Genomic DNA, 26918 nt, shown 5'->3' on the forward strand with positions numbered 1-26918 from the left:
ATTTTAAATATTCTTTTTTTTTTTTAGATAAAGAGTTTAAGCTTAAGCAGTTTTGAAAGAGTTTTTCTATATCTTTCCCTATGAAAATCACAATATTAGTATTTCAGAACTGTGCTGTTCCCATTTTGTAGCTCTTGACTATAATAATAGATTTTGCATTTATCTTTTCATTGTCTGGTATGAATTTTCAAGAAATATCAAGATAAGAGTTATAAATGTATTGTTTTATGAAACTTTATTGTCATATCCAATTCAAAGTCTATCAAAAAGAAGTCAGAGTAAATTTCAGCTGCAGGGACAAAGTAAACTTTTTTTTAACATGATGTTTTTGCACCGAAAGCAATCAACAGGATCTGTACAATCCGCACACTAAAAGTTATACAATTTTTAATACAAAACAATTAAGTTCCCAACATAATCAGTTGAAAACTACGAAAGAAACCTCTGAGGATTGGCTGATAACTGCAAAACATTAAATAAAACACTGTTTGCACAATTTCAAAACTTCACAGAATTGTTTTATTCACATGAAACACACATCTAATAGCAATTTCCGAAACACCAGAACAGACCTTGTAACATTTATATAAAAAACTAAAATGATCCACATAAGTCTGACAACTTACATGACATAAACATGAAACATGAGATGAAAAACAAATGTACAGCAGGGAATTGATTTGATGATGTAAAGTGGGTGTTTCATATCAAAATAAAGTCTGACCTCAGCCAAAAATGAGAAAGATATTACATTTTGATGCAAGATTATGATGAAATCAACACTGATGAATCATGCACAATAAGAACAGCTATTTAAAACTGTAATAATATTTCAAAATGCCACTATTTTTACTGTATTTCTGATCAAATAAATGCATAAGATTATGCAAGTAAATGCATAAGACCCTAAACCTTTTGAACGGTAATGTATATCTGAACATTACTACGAGGGCAATTCTTTCAGGAACATTAGGGAATTAAATAGTGCTGACTTCTAGGATGCAAGTACTAAAAAAGCATGTCCATGTACAAAAATAATCCCCTCAGACATAAGCTTTGGAGGTGCTGTTATCCGACGGAGCCGATCTGTAGATCTTCTGCGGCTGTGAAGCGGTGTAGTTATAGCTGTGACCCCTGAGAGAGAGAGAAGACAGGCGTGAGTGGTGTTTGTCTCAGATTTTGCGATTTGTGATCTGCGTGTTCGTGTGGAGACTCACCGTGTTTGTGCAGGTGATGAACTCTTAAAGGACGAACAGAGGACTCCTCCACCCAATATGTCCAGAGCTCCTGCCGCCCAACCCAGATACAGACCGGCGCCCAGTTCATACCTACACACACATCGCACAAAAGATGAGCATGTGAGTGTGTGTATTCAGGGTATTTACATGGTACTGCAAGGCACTTCATTCCTAAAAGTGTGTGTATGTGGGTATTAACCATATAAAGACTACTGTATCATATTTGAAATGCATTATTTGTATTGTATTGCATTATATGTTTTAAAACAGATCATAAAACTAAGCATTTGACTATCATCTTACTAAGTCATATTATTGGCAGATATAGAGCAACGACTGATATTTATATGCATTTTAGTCTGTTATGAGGATCTCATTGATTTACATCTTACTTTTTGTCCATATAAATATCAGCATCTGCACCAAACTGCATATTTTTGCTCAGTTTGGGCTGTTTTTTCCTCCATATTCGCACTTTATATGAGCCATAAAAGCCTGATGTATCAAATATGATACTCAACGAAAACACACACACAAACTTTTAGGTTCTAAGGGCTCAAAATAAACTGTATAATTTTAAAATAAAATACATTTTTCAGATTATCATAAAAATCTTTCACTTTGACTCACTTTGTGCCTCCGTAAAAAGGATCATTAAATTCTTGAACGACTTGAGCGGCGTACCACGAAACTGCCACCATAACACACAAACCTGACAGAGAGAACATGCAGATGTGAACATGAATGCTGCGAAATGTCATTTATATGATTCAGACAATGTGTGTGTGTCGTCACACTGACCTGACAGGATGAATATCACTCCAGCTGTAAGGCTGATTTTGCCCTTCGTCTCCTCAGACGTGCTGCCCAGTTTAGTGCACTTGAGTCCCATCGTGCCCAGAATGACGGACAGCAAACCCAGAATGAGAGCGATTATCATCAGAGCGCGACAGGCCTGGATGTATACTGCAAAACACACAAAATATATTTAACAGTCATGTAATAAACACACCTTCCATGAAACATTAATTTGCCACATTCAAACTTAACCATATAAAAGATCATGATCTTCTGGGCATGAACTATGACAGTACAAAGGTTTGTTGCACATGTATATGATATTTGAACATGACGTCAATCTCCTAGCGTTCTTTGAAGAATGTTAAAGTAGCATATATATCTATGTTTTAAGACCATTGTGACTCTGAAATTATTTAAAATAAATGATATTAAGTATTTCTATATGTCATGATAGTATTTGTTGTACTGCTGTTAATTTATTCTATTATATTTTTATAATGTTTTTTCATAGTAAATATGTTGAAAATTATGTCAAAACAGACTTTGTTTTCATTACGCAAAATACAATTTCGATTGCATTTTTCAAACTTTTCGATCAAAAGTTTGATATTAAGTATTTCTATCAAAAGTTTTCGATCAAAAGTTTGGGGTCAGTAAGATTTTTTTTTTTTTAAAGAAATTAATACTTTTATTCATCAAGGATGTATTAAATTGATCAAAAATGACAGTAAAGACATTTATAATGTTACAAAAGATTATATTTCAAATAAATGTTGTTCTTTTGAACTTTCTATTCAAAGAATCCTGAAAAATAAAGTTTCCACAAAAATATGAACTGTTTTCAACATTGATAATAATCATAAATGTTTCCTGAACAGCAAATAAAACATTAAAAAAATAAAATAAAAAAATGATTTTGCATGAAAATTAAGCCTATTCTTAAGAACATTCTTTTTTTTATTCTGACATTATTTTTTAAATTTAAAATAAATTATATTAAATGAAGTATTTATGTCACGATAGTATTTCTAAAAAATATATATATTCATAATTTTTTAATAATATTTTTAATTGCAAATTGCAAATCCCCCTCATCGTGCAAAATATATTTTCTTATTTTTCCTTTTGATTTTGGGGTGAAATATGACCTGGACATGTATCGTACCACCACAATACTTCTTTGTAAGCAATATGAACAACACAAACTCTTGTATGTGTGTGTATGAGGTGTGTGTGTGTTACCAGATAGAGAGAGCATCGACTCAAACTGCTTGCAGTTGGTGACGCCAGTGCTTCCCTCCGCACACGTCTGCCACAGGTTCTGATAGTACCACACAGACGTGATTAGCTGGTCCACAAACGACGACGTACGCCACGAATCATTCAACAGCGACATGAAGGAGAGCAACCAGCCCCCCAAACACATCAAGAAGCCCAACAGCTGAATCGCAGTCGACATGATCAACGTCTCAAATCCACACGGATGACACACAATATCCAATGAAACTCTCTTCAACTACACCAGCGGACAGATTAAACTCCGATCCGAGCGCAGTCCCAGGATGGGAGTGTGTTTGAGTGTGTCAGTGTGTTATAGTTTCAAGATCAGAGTCATAAAACCATAAACTCCGGTCCCTCCTATATTGCTTTTACTAGATAACGCCATGATGACAAAGGAAGTCAATACAAGAAGTGACATGTGACCTAACAGAGAAAAATTTGAGTTTGACCCCTAAAATGGTAGGCCTCTGACCTTTCATAAAGTCACACTGGGTTTGTGGAGTGTGAAGAGGGTCAGACTAAACACACAGAGACCATGTGATTCTGAATGAACTAGATTTTGTGTTTGCCTGGACACATTTCATGTAAAGACTTGAAAAGGAAGGTTTATCAAGACTATGAATGATGGTTTCACAAAGCCTTGTCTGAAGGTTTAGGAAGTCTTGAAGGTCTTCTATGCCTTTTAGGCCAACAGATCAGCTTGTACTTTTTATTTATATATCAGTCTTATTTTAGTATTATTTATGTACTTTTATAGTATTTTTTCATATTTTGAAGGTGAAGCTTTTGCTTTTATATATTCAGTTCTCATTTTAGTAATTTGGTTATGCACTTTTGTCATTTTTATTAGTTTCTGCTTTTTTAACATTTTCATTTAGCTTTAATTTACTTTTATTTCAGCTTTGGTCTTAGTAATTTTAATACTTCAACCTAAAATAATTTCAGTTATTTGCCAAGGCAATATTCTATTTATTTATTTATTTTTGTTGGGTTTAAGAACCTTAGAACCTTTTTTTAGGTTCTAAATTTTTAGGTTAAATTACTTTTTGTTAGTTTTAAGAACCAATTTTTTTGTTAGGTTTAAGAACCTTAGAACCTTTTTTTAGGTTAAAAATCTTTTTGTTAGTTTTAAGAACCAAATTTTTGTTAGGTTTAAGAACCTTTTTGTAGGTTCTAAGTTTTTAGTTTAAAGAACGTTTTGTTAGGTTTAAGAACCTTAGAACCTTTTTTAGGTTAAAGAATTTTTTTTTAGGTTAAATAATTTTTTTTTAGGTTCAACGTTTTTAGGTTTCAGAACTTTTTGTTAAGTTTAAGAACCTTAGAAACACTTTTAGGTTCTAAGTATTTAGGTTAAATAACTTTTTGTTAAGAACCTTAGAACCTTTTTTAGGTTAAAGATCTTTTTGTTAGTTTTAAGAACTAATTTTTTGTTGAGTTTAAGAACCTTAGAACCTTTTTTAGGTTAAAGAATTTTTTTTTAGGTTAAAGAATTTTTTTTTAGGTTCAACGTTTTTAGGCTTAAGAACTTTTTGTTAAGTTTAAGAACCTTAGAAACACTTTTAGGTTCTAAATATTTAGGTTAAATAACTTTTTGTTAAGAACCTTAGAACCTTTTTAGGTTAAAGATCTTTTTGTTAGTTTTAAGAACCTATTTTTTGTTGAGTTTAAGAACCTTAGAACCTTTTTTTAGGTTGTAAGTTTTTAGGTTAGAGAATTTTTTTTAGGTTCAACGTTTTTAGGTTTCAGAACTTTTTGTTAAGTTTAAGAACCTTAGAAACACTTAGGTTCTAAATATTTAGGTTAAATAACTTTTTGTTAAGAACCTTAGAACCTTTTTTAGGTTCTAAGTTTTTAGGTTAAAGAACTTTTTGTTAGGTTTAAGAACCTTAGAACCTTTTTTAGGTTAAAGAATTTTTTTTTAGGTTAAATAATTTTTTTTTAGGTTCAACGTTTTTAGGTTTAAGAACTTTTTGTTAAGTTTAAGAACCTTAGAAACACTTTTAGGTTCTAAATATTTAGGTTAAATAACTTTTTGTTAAGAACCTTAGAACCTTTTTTAGGTTCTAAGTTTTTAGGTTAAAGGACTTTTTGTGGGTTTAAGTACCTTAGAACTTTTTTTGGTTAAAAAAACTTTTTGTTAGGTTTAAGAACCTTAGAAGCTTTTTTAGGTTCTAAGTTACGTTTAAGTATTTCATGATCTAATATCTATTTTTTATTTTATTTCTGCTTAAATGTAATTACTGAAATTAATTACTGAAATGATTTTAATATATATAGATAAAAATCAAATTTCACTTCCTGTAATTCAAATTCCATTTGAACTTTCTGTGGGTGTGTCCAAATCAAATTCCAACCCGTGAATGGAAAAGAAGCAAGTTCTTAAATTCTGAATTTTGTCCAAGAGCACAGATTTGAAGCACATCTGCAGAAAACTGTACTGCATTTGCAAGGTGTGTGTGAGTGTTTTATGAGTTTTTATGACTAGCATAACCTAGTTTTGTCACAGGATTGAGCCACAGTAAGCCCATCATGATACTGTATCACTGAAACCAGCATGCAGTATGATGTAATGTGAGCGAAGGCCACATCGAGCGCGCCGTGTGCCTGTCTCACCTGGAAGGCCCAGAATGGTATTGTATTTCTGGCAGTGAACAGCTCCGAGCGAGTTAGATGCACACGATATCCACAGTCCTTCAAAATGCGAGCTGGCGGTCACCACAGCTTCTCCGTGACTGCGTTTCTTCCACACCGCTGAGTTCGTGGAGCTGGACTCCAAACACCAGCCGACGATGCCCAGAAACAATCCCATGAGCTGAAAGACCATCGCTGCCATCCTGAAAGAGAGGAAGACGATATTTATCAGGCACAAATAAACTCAGTTTGGATGGAGAGATAAACACTTAAAATTAAGGTTCTTGGGTTCAGTGAAGAACATTTTTGGATTTGCTCTATGCTTCCTCAGAGCAGTATATTGGTTTCTGGGTTTGTTAAAGAACGAGAAAAGAAGATTCTCCAGTGGCATCAGGCTGGAAAACATATTTGCAAACCTTCTTTTTAAGAAAGACACCACAGATGAATAGGATAAAAAAAGTTTAACTGTCACCATACTTCCCCATTTGTTTAATCAGAGTACACCGTGTTCCAAATTATTATGCAAGTGACATATCAGTAAGATTTCAGTAGAATAAACATTCAGACTTTAGTTTTTCTAAGAAAATGTTTGTTTATTTATCCATGTCTTTTTAGATAACTGGTATCAATCTCATGGAAACCCTACTTGGAGGTTGTTCCACATTATTAAGCAAGTCACAGAGGAAGAAAGATCTTTCTGAAGATGAAAAGCATGAAATGGTGCAATGTTGTGCAAAAGGCATGAAAACAACTAATATTGTGTGAAAACTGAATGGAGATTATCAAATTATCATACGATTTGTGAGTGATTTAGAGCACAGCAGAACTCGGTCAGATAAAGGCTTATTAATGAAAGTTCCTGTCAAAAAAATTAATTGTATTAAAAAGGCAGCTATAAAAAAAAAAAAGCCAGTGTTGAGCAACAAACAGGTATTTGAAGCTGCTGGTGTCTCTGGAGTCTCAAGAAGCTCTCCATGCAGGCTGGCAGCTGTGTGTAAAGATGCATTTCAGCCACCACTAACCAAAGCTCACAAAGAGAAACATTTACAGTGGGTTTAGAGATACATGAAGACTCATTTTTAAATAGTTTTATTCACTGACTAATGCCGTACTACAATGGATGGTCTAAATGGATGGATTTCTGGATGGTTGGTGAATGGCCACCACGTTCCAACAAGACTGTGGCGTCAGCAGGGAGCTGGCGGGTGATGATTTGGGCTGGAATATTGAGAAGTGAGATGGAAGGTCCCTTTAGGGTCTCTGAGGGTATTAAAATGACTTCTGCAAGATATGTGGAGTTCATAACTGGCCATTTTCAGCTATGGTATAAAAAGAAGGATAGTGCCTTCTGAAATACAATGCACTATGAATTATACCATGCTGCAAAAAAACACCACAGCAATAAAACTGTTTGCAAATGTATTTCTAAACCCACTGTAAATGTTTCTCTTTGTGAGGTTTGGTTAGTGGTGGCTGAAATGCATCTTTACACACAGCTGCCAGCCTGCATGGAGAGCTTCTTGAGACTTCAGAGACACCAGGAGCTTCAAATACCTGCTGCTCAACACTGGCTTTTTTTTTTTATAGCTGCCCTTTTAATACAATTAATTTTTTTTTCATTATTAAGCCTTTATCTGACCGAGTTCTGCTGTGCTCTAAATCACTCATAAATCTTATGATAATTTGATAATCTCCATTCAGTTTTCACACAATATTAGCCTTTTGCACAACATTGCACCATTTCATGCTTTTCATCTTCAGAAAGATCTTTCTTCCTCTCCATATTGCATGAGAACTGTGACTTGCTTAATAATGTGGAACAACCTCTAAGTAGGGTTTCCATAGACCTGGCAAATTATTTTATCTGAGATTGATACCAGTTATCTAAAAAGACATGGATAAATAAACAAACAAACATTTTCTTAGAAAAACTAAAATCCGAATGTTTATTCTACTGAAATCTTACTGGTATGTCACTTGCGTAATAATTTGGAATATGGTGTAAATTAAGGCAACACATTTTTTGTATTACAACATTTCTGAAATGCTTTGATTACATAATCCATCATTTGCATATCTAGTTAAAAATGCACTTATTTACATACATTTTCAGAACAGAAATCTGAATATCGGACAATATTCTTGTTTCATTTTGTTGATATATTAGAGTCAAATTTTACAGAGGGGATTTTGGACATCTGTTTTTTATCTCTTTTTATTCTGATATTTCTTTATTTTATCAGAAAATACTGTCAGCAAACATTTCACCTTGGTTTTTTTTTTTTTGTAGTAATAAAAGTTATATAAATCAGGAAAATGATATATGAACAAACCCTCAGTGAATATAGATAGAAATAGAACTGTAAAGTTTGGTGTCTTGCCTTAATATAAAGAAATTTGAAGGAAATGTTCAAAATGATGTGCGACACATTCATATCATTTAACATCTCAATAATGTTTTAGAGTTTCATGACCCTTTGCATAAAGAATCATTCCATATTCCAGGTTCTTCAGGTGTGATTCTAAATGGAACTATCAATATGATTAAAGAATGTTTAAGCATTTCTACAATGAGCAATTCAGATGTGCTCTATTCTTTGACTGGTCAAACGCTGGACTTCAAACTCTTGTGAAATAAAAGCAAACATGCAGTACTTAAAATTTATCTAATAACATCCACAAAAAGTAACTTAAGAATCATCTAAGACAAAAAGTGAAGTTAACGAACTAATTCAGTTTGACTTCACAACAAAGTATCTGACAAAGAGAAGCAAAAATTAGAACACATCTGAATTGCTCACACTAGAAATGATTAAACATTCTTTATTCATATTGATAGTTCCATTTAGAATCACACCTCAAGAACCTTCATGCTGAAATTGTTTTTTGTTTTGTTTTGTTCTGGAATACGAAATCAGTTTAAACCTCAAAAATCCAAATGAAGAAAAAAAATGAAGATTTTTACGCACCTGTTTGGCTCCTGGTGGACTATGTGACCTAATAATCAAGAATAATTAGCTTAAGTTGGGTCTCGTGAACACAGTTTTCGGTCTATATGTAAGAGAACAGTGATGGGGACGAGAGAATCGCTGTGTTAATATTGGCTTTAGGTCAATAACCCTGAAAAATCAAACCCTCCCCAAAAAAGAAAAAGGGGAAAATGAGACAGACAGATGACGTTGTTTTGAGATGATCCTCATCTCTTGATTCAGGGTCATCCATCTGTTTCACACACTTCACAATACACAAATTACACCACCATCATCATCAGTGATGGTTTATTCCACTCAAGTGCTCGAGGATTCAATTAGAAAGTACACTACAGTTCAAAAGTTTGGGGTTGTTAAGATTTTCAAATGCTTTTAAGTCTCTTATGCTCACTATTTATATGATCAAAAATACATTAAAAACAGTGAAATATTATTACAATTTAAAATAGCTGTTTTCTATGTGAATATATGTTAAACTTTAATTGTGATCAAAGCTGAATTTTCAGCATCATTACTCCAGTCTTCAGTGTCACATGATCCTTCAGAAATCATATTAATATGCTGATTTGATACACATTTCTGATTATTATCAACGTTGAAAAATCATATTTGTGTGGAAAATGTTGTAGATTTTATTTTTCAGGATTCTTTGATGAACAGAAAGTTCAAAGGAACAACATTTATTTGAAATAGAATCTATAAATGTCACTTTTGATCAATTTAATGTGTCCTTGCTGAATAAAAGTGTTAGTTTATTTTAAAGAAATCTTACTGACCGCAAACTTTTGAACAGTAGTGTATATTATTTCATTGAATGGAAAAAGCAAAGCAAAAAAAAACTAATTTACCGATATTGGGCTTCATTTTTGCTAAATATATTTCCATTATATTTCTTATGATCATGGGTAAATATTTATCTCAAAGTAACATTAACTCACCCAAACAGTGTAATTGACTAAATAAAAACCTGAAGACAACAAAAACAGTGACGTGTGATTGAGGAATGTGAAAGAACAGAACGATGTGACGGAAGTTAATGAGAGATAACTGGGAAACAGGAAGAGACGAGCGATACAGTGACTTCATAAAAACACGAGGAAGTGGAAAAAAGACTCATTGTTCATGAGTGATTATGATACCACGACTGTTATTGAACTTTGACCGATCCGAGAAAACAACACAGAAACCGTTTCTACTGTGTGTTTGATGAGATGTATGACACAGATATGTGTGTGTGTGTGTGTGTGTGTGTGTGTTATAGAGAAACCTGGTTAATCATTCACATTTAACAGGGGCCAAAGTCTCATCTGAAACACAGAAAATAAACAAAACTTAAGTGGAACATATTATACACACTTAGAGCAAATAAAACCAACACTCACACCTGGTGATTTCTGATGACAGTGAAAACCAGAATTTTAAATAATAATTTTATTTTTTAAATGACAATTACAGACTATTTTAAACATTTAAATTTCTGTACATGGTGTTGAGTAGGCCGTTTCATTGACATTGAGAAATATAATGACCTTAGAAATGAGCTGTGTGCTGAAGTTCCGCCCCTACTGATAATTAGCATTTTTAGAAAAGTGGGTGGAGCTACCTGGATTCAAATTTAAAGGGGCGGTGCATAATGACATCACAGCAATACTAAAATCACTCAGTGTGACAACTGAAAACAGACCTTGCTCTAACAAACTCTCTCTCTCTCTCTCTCACACAGAATAAACAGAGTGTCCATTTCTCAAACTTCCTCGCAGGTCACCTGCTCAGCGTCTACCCATAATGCAATGCTCTAAATCGAGCCGTTGCCACCAGCTCCCGGTCCTCTCGTTCTGAAGTCGTGCCACAACTTCACCAGCGGCTCTCTGTTCTTCCAAATAAGCTCGTGACCATAAAGAATGTACCAGCTAGAGAAAGAAAGAGAGAGAGACACATAGACATGTTAAACACAGAGACATGCTTGTCTTTGCACATTTACGAATGGTATTAAGAGCCATCAAGTGGTCGACTGAAACACTTCACTGTTTACACCTGATAAAATGTATCTCAAATGCACCCCGTGAGCACATTTCGAGGGGAGGGTCTCTGGATTTGTAAGTAGATACAAGCAGTTTGCCAGTATTTTTTAGTATTATCTATATGCTAAATAGTATAATATACTATGTAGTATTAATATTTTGAATTAGCTTTTATATTTTCAGTCTTTATTTCAATTTTAAAGTTTTAGTAATTTTGAGATGTGCTTTTGTCATTTTTATTTTATATATATATATATATATATATATATATACACATACATATAAAATTCTATTTGAATTTTACTTTTAGTAATTTTACTTTATTCTATTTCAGTTAGTTCCCAAGGTAACATTCAACTTATTTTTTATTTATTTCATTTTTAAAGAGTGACTGAATGTGAAGAAACCAGATCAGAATCCAGAATAACTGCATAAACCAGATCAGAATCCATATTAAAAAAATGGCATAAACCAGTTTTGCATCCAGATTACATAAACCAGTTGAAAATCCAAAGGTAATTACAGTAATGTGAAACCATTTTCATCTAATACTTATATTTTATTTGATCTTTATTAAAATGAATGAATAAATTTTTCAATTAATAAACAAACCAGATCAGAATCCAGATTAAAAATAAAGCTGGCATAAATACAACTACGTAAACCAGTTAAAATCCAAAGGAAATTACAATGTGAAACATTATTTTAGCTTTATTTCAAGTAATGAAAACATTTTGCTGAAACAACTGCATTTTGCTTCAACGCTATAAACTGCAGCAATAGCGCACTGTTTGCGTTATTCCTTTCAAAGGCAGATAGACAGTGACGTGTTACTCACATGCCGAATAAAGCTCCGCCTAAATGAGCTGCGTGATCAAAAAAACGCCATCCCAGAATCAAGCCTGTTGCATCCAAGGCGACGATGGCCTTAAGTGCCTGTTGGCAGGAGAAGATCATGAGAATGCACCCATAATTACTGAGAAATAAAAATCTTGCTCTTACACAAGCACAGACTCACGTTTCCGGCAGTGAAGGTGTACATTGGGAGGAAGATGATAGCCAGTTTGGCTTCAGGCATTTTGGTGCAAACAGCTGCTAGGACGGTCATGATGGCCCCTGACTGACGCAACACAACACAACAATTTGTTCACAACGTTCATATGAATGCTGACGAATACCTGAAATATTTAATCTGAAAACACACTCACCGCCCCCAGTGATGGACCCAACCGACCCATCGCTGTTTTACTCATGTAACTGACAAACGTAGAAATCACACCTGAGGACATGGAAACAAAAAGGTTAAAGTTCAATAACACAGAAAAATTTATAGAGAGTAGGATGGTTTTTGACTGAAAACTCTCACACACACCTGCGGACAGGTAGAGCGCCAAAAACTGCTCTTTGCCCATCATGTTGATGATGCTTGAAGAGAAACTCCACAGCACGTACATGTTGGCCGCCATGTGAAAGAGAGAATAGTGACTGAATGTAGACAGCAACATGGGCCAACACAGCGCCTCTGAAACCAGATAAAATCTAGATTAAATAACAGTGCAAATCAGATCACAATCCAGATTAAATAACTGAATAAACCAGATCTGAAATCCAGACTAAATAACTGCATAAACAAGATCATAATCCAGATTAAATAACTGAGTAAACCAGATCAGAAATCCAGATTAAATAACTGAATAAACCAGATCAGAAATCGAGAATAAATAACTGAATAAACCAGATCAGAAATCCAGATTAAATAACTGAATAAACCAGATCAGAAATCAATTTAAATAACTGCGTAAACCAGATCAGTATCCAGATTAAATAACTGCGTAAACCAGATCAGTATCCAGATTAAATAATTGCATAAACAAGATCAGAAATCAATTTAAATAACTGAATAAACCAGATCAGAAATCCAGAATAAATAACTGAATAAACCAGATCAGAAATCCAGAATAAATAACTGAATAAACCAGATCAGAAATCGAGAATAACTGCATAAACAAGATCATAATCCAGATTAAATAACTGCGTAAACCATATCAGTATCCAGATTAAATAATTGCATAAACAAGATCAGAAATCAGTTTAAATAACTGAATAAACAAGATCAGAAATCCCTGATTAGCAGTTGCTGATATATTAGCAGCAACAAGTATTCTAATATTGTGCACGTTTACTGCACCAGAAATATAATATAATGCAAATTATTATATTATACTCGTTTTTTTACTCATTATTATCATTTTGAGAATCCCATAAAAATGCAGGACAAAATATTTTCGGTACCAAAGACACCTAAAGCCATGCCAGATTGTACAGTAAAGTGTAAATCAGCCCATAATCCACTTTTCAATCCTACACAAAATTCCTCATTTTGATGCAGTGCAAACAGGAGTGACCCTGAAAGAGATTCGTTGTTGAAATCCACATATTATGAGAGCTAAACAGGTGACTTCACTCACTGGATGCGGGGTTGGATGTGAAGTACTTGAGCATGGTGCGCTGCAGAGATGGAACTCTCCAACAACAAAACACCAACGCATTAGCTGCAATGATGCCTGAGAGAGAGAGAGAAAGACTTGTTCAGAGACACAGAGAAATAGATGGACAGCATCTGTTTAATTAAATAATTACACTTTATTAAAAACACTGTCTCCACAATCTAAACCACTCATCTGTATAAATTGAATGGTTTGTGTCTGACCTGTGACTGTTTTCTGTCCTTCACTTAAACTGTTCCACCACTGATTCACCTGCAGACCACCAGAGAACAACACGTTCATCAAATACACACCGCAGAACACATAAACTTCCATTAAACATGCACACACACACAAACACACACACACACACCTGTTTGCGTAAATCTCCTTGTTTCTGAGGCCGTATCTTCTCCAGCCAGTCCGCTTTGACATCGTCAAAGTAACTCTGTACACGAGATTTTAAACTTTCGTACTGCCATATCGCTGCACCACCGAACGAACAACCTGTAAACTGAGCTGGAGTTATTACGATATTCTCTTATGAATAGAGCAAAAAAAAAAAAAATACAACAAAGCAAAAGATAAGTCACACACATATTGGACCATATTCATGAAATACAAGCAAAATTAATTTGTGTACGGCATTTAAAAGCTCTACTGAACTGAACAATGGATGTTTTTTCAAGGATTTACACAGAAGTTTGTTTCTGCATGTTTCATAAATGAGCTCCATCCTTTGTACCTACCCCTATGGTAAAGACAAATGGTTTGACCAGTCTGCCAAATGACCTGGTGGGTGGGTGTGGGTGTGGGGTGGGCAGGTCTGGGGGCGGAGCCACATCCTTCTTCTGTAGGATTTCATTTGCCTCTATCTCCTCTGCCACACCCTTCTTTGGCTCCACCTTCTTTGCTACTTTGCGGAAGCCACACCTCTGCTGCGTCTGGAGCGTGAATCTATTTGGAGTACAACCATGATAAAATATAGCATTAAAATCCATTTATAGTGATTTGCCAATGGGTGCAATGTGGGAAACAAACAAACAATTACCCAAAACTGTTCTTTTCTAAAGACCTATTTAATAAATTAGCCCATAATATATATATATATATACATATATAAATAAATAAAAAAAACAAAATATAAAAATATATATATAAATATAATAAACAAATTACAATATATATATATATACATATATAAATTAGTGATTATTATTATAAATGGTTTTATTTCATGTTGTCATTAAATAAATCAAAACGCATTTGTTTACATCTACAAATGCCATGCCAGAACTAAACAAAAGTTCATCATTTTGCATTGTTTAGCATTAAATTCATTCCGTTCAAATATTTTAATACTTTAAGCTCAAGCTTTAATGCATGATCTGATTTAAACCACTAAAGCTCATGCCAGAGGATAAAACAGAGGATCTGAGGCACTCAGTAAATAAATACACATTCAAACGAGTGTTTGTTACCTGTTTGTCAGGTAGTGCGTGTTGATGATGTCCCCTATAACCCATCTAACCACTGAACCCCTCACCGCCATCATTACTGCTGCCTCCCTCCGCATCTGCTGCTTCCGCTTCCGGCTCAGACCGCGCCCACAGCGGCCTCTGCTGGAGGAGGACGCTCACTGACACACACGCTCAGTCTGTGCGCAGATAGAAAATGTTGTAAGCTATTTCAAAATAAAATAAAATTCATTTCATATCCATTTACAATCAGAATTTCCAAAAATAATAAATAAATTTTATTCTTTTAATACATTTTTTTTGTCAATGTATTTATTTATTTGCATGCTTGCACATTTGTTTATTTTGCTCTTTGTGGAGGTGTTTGTTTATTTATTCATTTAATTAGTTGTTTAACTGTATTCATTACTTTGGCAAGAGTTTGCGCATATGTTTTTATTTTATATGTATTAATTTAGGATTTTTGTAATTTGCAGGTATGCAGATTGTGTAGACAGTGTTTATTAATTAATTAATCTTTTTTTCAAGCTTGCACCTTTGTTTATTAGATTTAATTTATTATTTTGGCAAAGTCTGCGCTTTTTTCATTTTTATTATTTTAATTAATTTGCAGATTTGTTAATTTTATTCATTTTTTGGCAGCGTTTGTTTATTTATTCATTTAATTATTTATTGGAAGAATTGCGAGTTCATTTTTACTGATTTATTATATTTGGCAAGATTTGCATTTTATTTGAAATTCATTTATCATTTTGGTTTTCGCACTTGCTTTTATTATATTTTTACTTGTTTGCTGAGGCAATGTTTGTCCAATAAAGAAACAAATCAGTGTTCGGTTGCATCTGCGTTCGTCCGGTGCGCGCATCACTCACGCCCTCCAGCGCCAAGTACAGCGCGTGCGCTCCGGTGCTTCGATTCCGCCGTCTCCTCGCGAACATGGCGGCGCCTGCGCTCTCCAGCCGGGCTGGTTCAGCTGGCAGCAGCCCCACAGCCACTCCGAACAGCACCAAACACGTCCCGCAGCCCCCCGAGCTGGACTTCAGGTCCGGTACCAGGATAGAGGAGCTCAACCGCCTGATCACCGAATTCAGCAAGCACGAGCAGCGGGAGTATGACGACCAGCGAGCGCTCGAGATCCACACGGCCAAGGACTTCATCTTCTCTATGCTCGGTGAGAAAGAGCTCTGCTTCGTGCATGCACTGATACAATATATCGAGCCGAGAATTTCATGCATCTGAAAGGGGAACTGCGATTGTGCTTCTCCACTGCATCTGTTTCTCTTTGTCACGCGTTTCAGTCTGTTTTGAGCAGTGGATGGGTGTGTATGTTTGCAGATTCAACACCCTCATGTTTGCGCTGTTATTATTCATATGCTTCATGTATATGACCTGTCAAAATCGGGTCATCTGCGTGCTGTTAAAGGAACAGTAAAATGGCTTTAAACCAGTATGACTCTTCTGTGGAATGTAAAGGGAGATGTTTAGCACAATCTCCAAGCTTCTATTTTTCCTTTCATTGAAAGTGGAAGGTCAGCAGTGACTGACAATCTTCAGAAAGAACAAAAATGCACATTTGAAGCCATAAGATTGAGTGTGACTAAAATTTAAGTTGTTATTCACGGAATATTTTCACTTTAAACGAGTAAATAATGGCAAAATTGTATGTGAACAAAAATAAAAACAAATACGCAAACCCTGCTAAAATGATGCTGCAAATGTGCAAGCATGCAAATTCTATAGATTGTAAATGGTCATGAATAAAAATTAAAATGCAATGTTCAAGCAGACCAAGCACCAAGTTAGTAATAGGACATAAAAGCTGCGTTTATTTAAGAGTTAGATTCTCAGAGGCAGCGAACAGAAGTGATGCAGTGCGAGCAGAAGAGCCGTCCAGACGCATGAGTTCAGGAGCCCCAGAGCGATGCAGTGAGGCAGAGCTGAACTTCTGCTGTCTGTGCACTGACTCACTGTTTACTCAGCCATGCGCTCACATACATAATCTGCAGACGTACTGTGCTGGAGTAAAATCTGTGGAAAGGATGAAATCAAATCTGACAGTGTGCACATTTTTTGAAAGGGGTCATGACATGAGAAATCACATTTGCCTTGATTTTTTGACATATAAAAGGTCCTCCTCATCATAAATAAAGCATTTATTTAATCAAGCTCCTAAAACAACTTGTTTTGATATTGCAGGATCTGTGACATCACACAGGGAAATACATTTGTGTATGCCTGCTTCTAGAGCAAGATATTGACAAATATACATCATTACACCACAGGCCCCACCCACTGGCGTTCAGTCGCTTAAGATGTGCGTTCAGTTTCTGAAGTCATTATAATGACTGACGCTGTCTACGCTGATACAGTATACAGATGTGCGTTCAGTTTCGTCAGTCATTATAACGACTGACGCCGTCTACGCTGATACAGTATACAGATGTGCGTTCAGTTTCTGAAGTCGTTATAATGACTGACGCTGTCTACGCTGATACAGTATACAGATGTGCGTTCAGTTTCTGAAGTCATTATAATGACTGACGCTGTCTACGCTGATACAGTATACAGATGTGCGTTCAGTTTCTGAAGTCATTATAATGACTGACGCTGTCTACGCTGATACAGTATACAGATGTGCGTTCAGTTTCTGAAGTCATTATAATGACTGACGCTGTCTACGCTGATACAGTATACAGATGTGCGTTCAGTTTCTGAAGTCATTATAATGACTGACGCTGTCTACGCTGATACAGTATACAGATGTGCGTTCAGTTTCTGAAGTCGTTATAATGACTGACGCTGTCTACGCTGATACAGTATACAGATGTGCGTTCAGTTTCTGAAGTCATTATAATGACTGACGCTGTCTACGCTGATACAGTATACAGATGTGCGTTCAGTTTCTGAAGTTGTTATAATGACTGACGCTGTCTACGCCGATACAGTAAACAGATGTGCGTTCAGTTTCTGAAGTCGTTATAATGACTGACGCTGTCTACGCTGATACAGTATACAGATGTGCGTTCCGTTTCTAAAGTCGTTATAATGACTGACACCGTCTACGCCAATACAGTATACAGATGTGCGTTCAGTTTCTGAAGTCATTATAACGACTGATGCCGTCTACACTGATACAGTATACAGATGTGCGTTCAGTTTCTGAAGTCATTATAATGACTGACGCTGTCTACACTGATACAGTATACAGATGTGCGTTCAGTTTCTGAAGTCATTATAATGACTGACGCTGTCTACACTGATACAGTATACAGATGTGTGTTCAGTTTCTGACATACTCCACACGCTTGAGTCTGCCAACAACAGGACAAATGGAAGAGTGAAAGAACGTTCGCTTTGACGTGTCCAGTTTAACAGCTGGTTTGTGTCTCTGTACAGACTTCAGAAGGATCCCAGCATCATGAAACAAGTGGATGGTTTATTTTAATGGCGTCCTTGATCACGTCGGAGGATTAAATGTTTGTTCGGAGCATTTTATATTGTCAGCATTGCAAAAGTTCACAAAGAAACGTTTGTTGAAAGATGAAGCAGCTTACTATATTGGATCTTACAGCAGCTGCATCACAAACCACAAGTAAATGATTTCATAATCATTTGTCTGTAAATGACGGATTATATGGATAATATTTTTCAATAGCTAGTGGGCGTTTATACTGTTTCTTATGCAATGACGTTAGCCAATCATAACTGTGGCCCTTTACTGACAAGCCTTAAAAGAGCCATGCCTTAAAAACTCATAATTTCAGACGGATGAAAATAATAGTTTTTCCTCATATATGTTTTTTTTATTATAAGTGAACCACATGAACATATTAAAATAATAACAAAAAACATGTCACGACCCCTTTAAATCACATATGCATGTTGAGCTGAGTTTACTGCACTCGTACTTATCTGGTAGTCGAAGGCGTGACCATATTAGATAAATGTTGGAATTGTGGGCCTGAATGTGTATTGCTGACTGTTAAACTCGCTGTGGCCTCACAGGAGGAGTGTGACAGATGTGCAGGGCCCAAAAAACACACTCATGCAGAGTCACTAACTTGTTTTTGTTTTCCTGAGATTCTCTAGAGTTACTTCTGCTGGTGATGGCAGATTTTAATACCCCCGAGTCACTCACTGGTTCATGAGGTTGAGCTCAGGTGTGACGTCATCTGACACCAGGGATTATTTTCTTTAGGAGTCTGTTTCTAGCATCTGGTCTGGAATGTTCCTTCTGTTTGTGTAGGAATAGGTTTTATGGACACTATTGCATTTGCTCTGCTGTTCTTGATGTTAAAGATTAACCTTTTTTATTATGAAATTTTGTTCCATTAGGCAACACCCTTCATTCCCTCTAATCCTGGGCTCACGTCTTGTCAGAATTACTGTAATTGCAAAATAACTATTTACTATTAATAACTATTAGTTTCCAACACTTGTAACGCCAAAGTGCATCCATGTGCAAAACCTTTATCACTACACTAAAGGTGATATTTGTAATCTTTTTTGCATTAATTTAAATTTAATTAATTGAGTTAAATAGACTTATTTTGTTATATTTATGTAAGTGGTGCAAAAGTTACACTGATTGAACGCAGATTTAATTCACCTCCAAAATATTTAAGAACTAAGAAAGCGGCCAGGTAACATCAGCTATAATAAAATTAGATTTTAAACTGCAGTGTTTATCTAAAGTCACTACCATTTTTTCCATGTTTTCATATGACATCACCAGGGCTTGACATGAACTTTATTGTCCACTGTGGCTAGTGGTTTTCCAAAGTTACTATCCACTCAGTATTTTCACTGGCCACAATTTTGACATCGATACCATGGGGAAAAACTGCCATAGAGATATTTTTAATATTATCTCATAATTTGGCAGCAGGTATATTAGGCTACTGTCACTTTAAGACCTGACGCACGGATCCATTATACTGTTGCACATGCGTTTTCTCAACTGTTTACGTTCACTTAAAACATAACTGACTGTGTTTACGTGAATGCTCACCAAGAACAGCGTTTTGACATTATTTTGTGTGTATTTGACTGTTTAAGCGCAATAAGCAGCGAAAAAAAAAAAAAAAACTAAATTTAGTACTGAGAGGTGGCTTTATATGAGCATACTTTCGGTGTGAGCACAGAATCTGAGGGAATGAGTAAAATTATGCGCAATACGTGCAGTCCCACGCTGAAATACAAGCCTTGTAACACCAACAATATTCATCTGGAGCAAATGAAAAGAGTAAGTGAAGGGAGGTGGGTTTGTGTGTCAAACCGCTGCCAGAGAGATGAGAGAGAGAAAGCATAGCTGGTATTAGGGCTGGGACAATAAATTGATGCATCGTGATTCATGGAACGATTCAGAGATTTTCCGAATGCATTGCGATTCACTCTCGATTCGGAGATTTTTTTTTAACAGCAGATGGCGCTCTAGGCTGGTTTTTAACTGCATGCTCAAATGTTCACGAAGAAGAGTGCTCGTGCGTTCGGCAGAGTCTGAGTATGTACTTGCACCTCAGAATGATTTTATGACTCAAGATTAATGTAAACAGCCCACTGCAAACACCCATGTAATTCGCTTTAACCTTTTCAAACTTTATGAATGAGTAATATAGAAGGTTCAAGTGGTGGAATTGGAAGCAAGCAGAGTATGGCTGTTTCTAAAGCATGCAGTGTCATCTGCTGTTAAAAACTAAGCTCAGAATTGATTCGAGAAAGAGTCGCGATACATACAGAAAATCTCAGAATCAATCCAGAATTATTTCTTGATTCATGATGCATCAATTTATTGTCCTAGCCCTCGCTGGTATTGTGCATCTTTATTGAAATGAGTATTGGAAGCGTTTCAGATGTTTCAGTATCGATATGTATTGAAAAATTGATATTTTTGACAACACTACATTGCACTTAGTTTATTATTTCAGATGTCTTTCTAAAAGACTACAATTGAAAAATGTATATATTATATATAAAATTCAATTGTGGTTAGTAGGAGTGACTGCGTTACATGCCACTGCAGGTGTTAATGTCAAGCCCTGGATATCACAATAATGTGGGACGAAGTGGGAGAAGTAAGGGTTTCCATCAAATTCCCAACAGAAACTATTTCAGACATTGTTTTCACAAAAAACATGTTTGCCTGTGCAATTTGACAATCAGAAAACCGATGACATAAAGGCCCTGTCCCAAATGGCACTTGCGGTCTTGTGGAATTACAGTGGCCACCGTGTTTGCGTATCCGTTAAGTCTACAAGATCATAGAGTGTCTCATTTGTCATTTAAGGTTTCAGAAGGGCGCTTGCTAGCGCCCCCTTTGCGGCCGATATGCTCCCTCAATGCTCACTTTTGCCAAGTCCGCAGCAGACTTCTACCCGACAGTCAAAGTGACATTACGTCACGAAAGTGTGGACTCGGATGAAGATTGCAAGGGCTTAGGGTTCCAAGTGGACAGGGCCAAAGACAGCATTTGTCCCTCTCTAATGATGTCATTTCTGTTTTCAGGCATGGTGCAGAAGTTGGACCAGAAGCTTCCGGTTGCCAATGAGTACCTGCTGTTGTCCGGCGGGGTGAGGGAGGGTGTGGTCGACATGGATCTGGACGAGTTGACGGTGTACGCGAGGGGAGCGGATTACGATATGGACTTCACGCTGCTGGTTCCCGCGCTCAAACTCCACGACCGAAACCAGCCAGTCACGTTGGACATGCGTCACTCTGCGCTCTGCCACTCCTGGCTCAGCCTGCGACTGTTTGACGAGGGAACCATCAACAAGTGGAAGGACTGTTGCACTGTGGTCGACCATGTTAACGGCGCAACCAACTACTTTTTCTCGCCCACACTGGTGGCCGATTGGTTCTACGAATCCATTAGTATGGTTTTGGCAGAGATTCAGAAGAAGCCGCAGCGTGGTGTTCCGCGGGTCGAGAAGGTTGAGCGCAATGCGACGGTTATCTCCATCATCTTAGGCGTCGGAGGCAGCCGGATGTTGTACGATGTGGTACCAGTGGTGTCGTTCAAGGGTTGGCCCGCGGTGGCCCAAAGCTGGCTGATGGAAAACCATTTTTGGGATGGGAAAATCACAGAAGAGGAAGTGATTAGTGGGTTTTATTTGCTGCCTGCATGCTCTTCTACAGGCCAGAAGGAAAACGAATGGCGTTTGTCATTTGCACGCAGCGAGGTGCAGCTGAAGAAGTGCATCTCTGCGAGTCTGATGCAGGCGTACCAGGCTTGTAAAGCTCTGATTATTAAGCTGCTGTCTCGACCCAAAGCTATCAGCCCGTACCACCTGCGCTCTCTTATGCTTTGGGCCTGCGACCGCCTGCCGCATACGTACTTGGCGCAGGAAGACTATGCTGCGCACTTCCTGCTTGGTTTGATCGACGACTTGCAGCATTGCTTGGTGAATAAGACCTGCCCTAATTACTTCATCCCACAATGCAACATGCTAGAGCACCTCAGTGACGACACGGCCATGCTGCATGCGCGCAAGTTGTCATCCGTACGCTCCGACCCAGCGGAGCACTTGCGGAGCGCAATCGAGCATGCAAAAGCCGCCTCGCGGCTCACGCTTGAGCTTCAGTGGCGCGGTGGAAGCTCAAACCTGCCATCACCGCTGTCGGACCCGGGAGGCGATCAGCAACCAGACGACCGACTTGCTAAGAAACTTCAGCAGCTGGTCACAGAGAATCCTGGGAAGTCCATCTCTGTCTTCATCAACCCAGACGACGTCACACGACCTCACTTTCGCATTGATGATAAATTCTTCTGAAGCCACGCCCTCTGATCTGATTGGAACACTGACTGTGGACGACCTCACCTTCGCATCGGTGACATTCTTCTGAAGCCACACCCTCTGGTCTGATTGGACGCTGACTGCAGATGACCTCACTTTCACATCAGTGACAAATTCTCATAAAGCCACACCCCCAAATCTGATTGGACGCTGACTAAAGATGACGTCATACAACTTTCACAACGATGACAAATTCTTTTGAAGCCACACCCACTGATCTGATTGGAACACTGATTGCGGACGACCTCACCTTTACATCGGTGACATTCTTCTGAAGCTACGCCCTCTGATCTGATTGGACGCTGACTGTAGATGACCACACTTTCACATCAGTGACAAATTCTCCTAAGCCACGCCCCCAAATCTGATTGGACGTTGACTAAAGATGACGTCACACAACTTTCACAATGATAACAAATTCTTCTGAAGCCACGCCCTCTGATCTGATTGGAACACTGATTGCGGACGACCTTACCTTCACATCGGTGACATTCTTCTGAAGCCACGCCCTCTGTTCTAATTGGCTGCTGACTGCAGACGACATCACGCAACCTCACTTTTGCATAATGATAAATTCTTCTGAAGCCACACCCCCTGATCTGAATGGACACTGACTGCAGATGACCTTACTTTCACATCAGTGACAAATTCTTCTGAAGCCACACCCCCTGATATGATTGGGCACTGACTACAGATGATGTCACACCTCTTTCGCATTGATGACAAATTCTTCTGAAGTCACACCCCTTGATCTGATTGGGCGCTGACTGCTTTGTTCTGTTTTTAATGAGTTCCAGAAGCATAAAGCTGTGTGTTTTGCACAGCGCTGGAGATGTTCAACGCTTCAGACTCTGAATATGATGTTAAAAATGGACATGATCCTGTTTCACTGCTGCCAGTTGAAGTCGTGTTCACATATCTGTTCCTCCCCATTACAGACGCCCAGTTTTTACAGGAAGGAGAAAGAGAGAGAGAGAACAGGAGATTTATGGAAGGATGTGGAGGGAGGACGGTTTGTGAATGGCTCATGTGGAAAACAGGAAACCCATAACTCCACTCAGAAGTGCAATTAGACAAAATGTGTTTATATGCTTTACTTGTAAGTACACTGTAACGTTATACTGTAAACACACTATTTTAGACACAATCGTTTTCACAAACACACTGGCTGAACTTTTACTCTCACAAACTGCACACTAGGCCTCCAAAAATACACAGAAACACACTCCCTGTGATGATGGATGTTTGTTTCTTTTAAAACAAAATCTCTGTGGGTGAATCTCATGAAAACATGTCCAGGTAACATTTTACAACTCCAAAAATATAAGTATTTATATTTTGCATGAAGAAAATAAAGCCTATTTTAGAAGATGTTTTTCATTTTGACCATATTTTCATGACATTTAGACACATTTTAAACCCCAACTTTTTTATTCTTATTAGATTCTCATTACTGTAATACTGTTATTATTATTATTATTATTATTATTAAATTAAAGATCGTACTTCAAATAATATCAGGGTATACATATACTTTGCAGTTTAAATAATATATATTTTTCGCATTGCATTGAGAATTGCGAGGCTTTTCATGAAAAATCTTGATGATCCTAAAATAGGCTTTTAAATTGGTTTCATGAGATTCACCCCTTGAAAAAAATCAAAAGAATACTTTATTTGTTTGTGTTTTTTATAATATATTATGCTGCTAAACATGATAGGTGCATTAATAATTTTTGTTTTTGTAATAATCTGTGTATTTTGATCATTATGTGTTGTAACTGTGTACATACTGCTGTAATTAACCCCCGCCCACTTCTCCCAGTTAGACCAATCTGACGGGCCGATTATCAGCATCAACCAATCACGTGACGTGCACTCATTTAATTACTGACACATGCATATCTTTGCATGTAATTGGTAGGAGGGACCGATCATAACAGACCAAACGTGAATCTTCAAGCTCTACAGGGACCAATCGTAATGCCTTATCACTGAAATCAACCAATGGGGTGTTTTTATTCCGTTTAAGGGGAACCTAAAGACTCTTTTTCAACCCCGACCGTGCGTTTCTCTTTATATCTGAATCAGGACATATCAGAACTAAACTGAACATTTATTTTAGCTGTCGTCATTAGACTGATGTCCATGATAATATGTACATGTTATTTAGACTTATGCTTGATAAATATCTCTGATATGCCAGCGGGCTTATGGACACCTCAGCAAAATAACATATCTGCTCTGGATCAGTGTTGCATTGCATTTTAAACTTGTGTTTGGTAAATAAAGCTGTACAGAAATACAGATGTGTGAGAGATCTTGATTATTCTGTTTTGCAAATCCACAGTGTCCTAAAAAATGTTTTTCTTGTCAGTATAGGAATTTTGCAAATGATTGGATGTGTCAAAAGTTTGGGGTTGGTAAGAGGTCCCCCTTATGGTGAAAATCAAGTTTTAAAGGGTTAGTTCACCCAAAAATGAAAATAATGTCATTTATTACTCCCCCTCATGTCATTCTACTCCCATAAGACCTCCGTTCATCTTCGGAACACAAATTAAGATATTGTTGATGAAATCCGATGGCTCAGTGAGGCCTCTATTGAGAGCAAAGCCATTCAAACTCTCAATAAAGGTACTAAAAACATATTTAAATCAGTTCATGTGAGTTCAGTGGTTCTATCTTAATATTATAAAGCGACTAGAATACTTTTTGTGTGCCAAAAAACAAAATAACGAATTTCAACAATTTCTATATGGGCCGATTTCAAAACAGTGCTTCATGAAGCTTCTGAGCTTTATGAATCTTTTGTTTCGAATTACTGATTCGGATCTCCTATCAAACGGCTAAACTGCTGAAATCACATGACTTTACTGCTCTGATTCACTGATTCGATTCGTAAAGCTCTGAAGCAGTGTTTTGAAATTATTTTGTTTTTTTGGCGCACAAAAAGTATTGTCGCTTTATAATATTAAGATAGAACCACTGAACTCACATGAACTTCAAATATGTTTTTAGTACCTTTATGGACCTTGAGAGTTTGAATGGCTTTGCTCTCAATAGAGGCCTCACTGAGCCATCGGATTTCATCAACAATATCTTAATTTGTGTTTGGAAGATGAACGGCTGTATAGAACGACATGAGGGTGAGTAATAAATGATAGTATTTTCAGTTTTGGGTGAACTAACCCTTTAATGTTGTTTATATGTCTGTGTTGTTTTTAATATGCTTTAAGACAAACCATGTACAAATTCTTAATGCGGTTTGAAATCGCTGGTGTCTGTGACGTCACAAACTACCTTGTAACCAATAGACCCTTTTCACATTTCCGGGTTTCTCAGAAACGGAAGTCGTCATAGTTGGGTAAACTTTTATAACGGTGAGAGACTTCATTAAATATATTTTTTTGTGTGTTTCCATTTGCACAAATAGGAAAAGAAAAACTCCACAATATTGTTTTCATAACTTTCAAAAAGAGGGAAAAAATAGAGAGCGAATGATAACGGCAGTCAGAAGAGAGAAAGATGTAATTTTAACCGTTACTTCCATAGCCGCTGTATTAGAAACACCCTCACAGCAGCGTTAACTAGTTTTTTGTCATTTGATGCAACGGTAATATAATACTAAGTATAGTGCTATAAATGTAAATACATTTTTAAAAAAAATGAAAATATAAAAAACTTTGCAGGATTTACGATATTGATGACCGTTAAAACGCGTCATCACAGTCTGTGAAATCTATCAACTTGGCGGGCTTTAGCATATTATTAACTGACGCGCAAAGGAGTCTCAGAAGAAGCCAGGTTATCCCGGTATATTTTTCTAGATTTAGCAATATAGCGGGTGTATTACGATACTATAATGAACTATGCCTTGCTCCACTGACATTCTGAGTTGTTCAAAGCGTTTCTAAGGATATTGATTTTTTAGAAAGTAGCTCTGACATGGCGAACGGGAAAATGGTTTGTGTAACATTAGCAACACATTATTAGCTGTTTGATAACATAGTCAAGTAAAAGGCTAATCATATTACTGTTATGTGTCCGACGTTGTAAAAAGCGATGCATTGAGCAGCGTTTACCTCAGTAAGTTCGAGTGGATCTCTGAGCTCGTGAGTGGAGGCGGGGCTAATTAGCATATTCATAGATCCTCGTATAATAAATGAGGCAAGGGTGTAGAGTTACATTCAAGCTATTTT

The 26918-nt window shown here is 36.8% G+C and overlaps 3 protein-coding genes and 1 long non-coding RNA gene across 6 annotated transcripts; 2 read left to right on the forward strand and 2 right to left on the reverse strand.

The window, feature by feature from the left end:
- Positions 1-218: 218 nt before the first annotated feature.
- On the reverse strand, positions 219-9085 carry cldn15lb (claudin 15-like b). Of its 2 annotated transcripts, XM_051861908.1 has the most exons (6): positions 8921-9085; positions 5934-6154; positions 2040-2204; positions 1869-1950; positions 1218-1328; positions 219-1134 (listed from the first exon to the last, which is right to left on the reverse strand). In XM_051861908.1, exons 2-6 carry the CDS (start codon positions 6151-6153, stop codon positions 1044-1046), a joined length of 669 nt encoding a protein of 222 aa, XP_051717868.1. In that variant the 5' UTR covers position 6154; positions 8921-9085; the 3' UTR covers positions 219-1043. The 2 variants fall into 2 exon arrangements, with proteins under 2 accessions (XP_051717868.1, XP_051717869.1); XM_051861909.1 differs by lacking the exons at positions 5934-6154; positions 8921-9085 and adding an exon at positions 3282-3617.
- Positions 3791-5927, forward strand: LOC127495223 (uncharacterized). The gene is made up of 3 exons (XR_007925090.1): positions 3791-5010; positions 5161-5175; positions 5243-5927. It is a non-coding gene; the product is annotated as an uncharacterized LOC127495223 (long non-coding RNA).
- Positions 9086-10357: 1272 nt separating the features above from the next.
- On the reverse strand, positions 10358-15095 carry LOC127495191 (presenilins-associated rhomboid-like protein, mitochondrial). 2 transcript variants are annotated; one of them, XM_051861877.1, is made up of 10 exons: positions 14930-15095; positions 14198-14405; positions 13822-13962; positions 13673-13721; positions 13431-13526; positions 12335-12484; positions 12171-12241; positions 11981-12082; positions 11801-11898; positions 10358-10851 (listed from the first exon to the last, which is right to left on the reverse strand). In XM_051861877.1, exons 1-10 carry the CDS (start codon positions 15022-15024, stop codon positions 10737-10739), a joined length of 1125 nt encoding a protein of 374 aa, XP_051717837.1. In that variant the 5' UTR covers positions 15025-15095; the 3' UTR covers positions 10358-10736. The 2 variants fall into 2 exon arrangements, with proteins under 2 accessions (XP_051717837.1, XP_051717838.1); XM_051861878.1 differs by lacking the exons at positions 14198-14405; positions 14930-15095 and adding an exon at positions 14046-14191 and having other exon boundaries at positions 13822-13955.
- A 657-nt stretch (positions 15096-15752) lies between these two features.
- On the forward strand, positions 15753-25026 carry LOC127495180 (nucleotidyltransferase MB21D2). The gene is made up of 2 exons (XM_051861848.1): positions 15753-16097; positions 21431-25026. Exons 1-2 carry the CDS (start codon positions 15863-15865, stop codon positions 22693-22695), a joined length of 1500 nt encoding a protein of 499 aa, XP_051717808.1. The 5' UTR covers positions 15753-15862; the 3' UTR covers positions 22696-25026.
- Positions 25027-26918: the final 1892 nt, after the last annotated feature.

Source organism: Ctenopharyngodon idella, chromosome 15 (assembly GCF_019924925.1).
Source record: "Ctenopharyngodon idella isolate HZGC_01 chromosome 15, HZGC01, whole genome shotgun sequence".
NCBI lineage: Eukaryota > Metazoa > Chordata > Actinopteri > Cypriniformes > Xenocyprididae > Ctenopharyngodon > Ctenopharyngodon idella.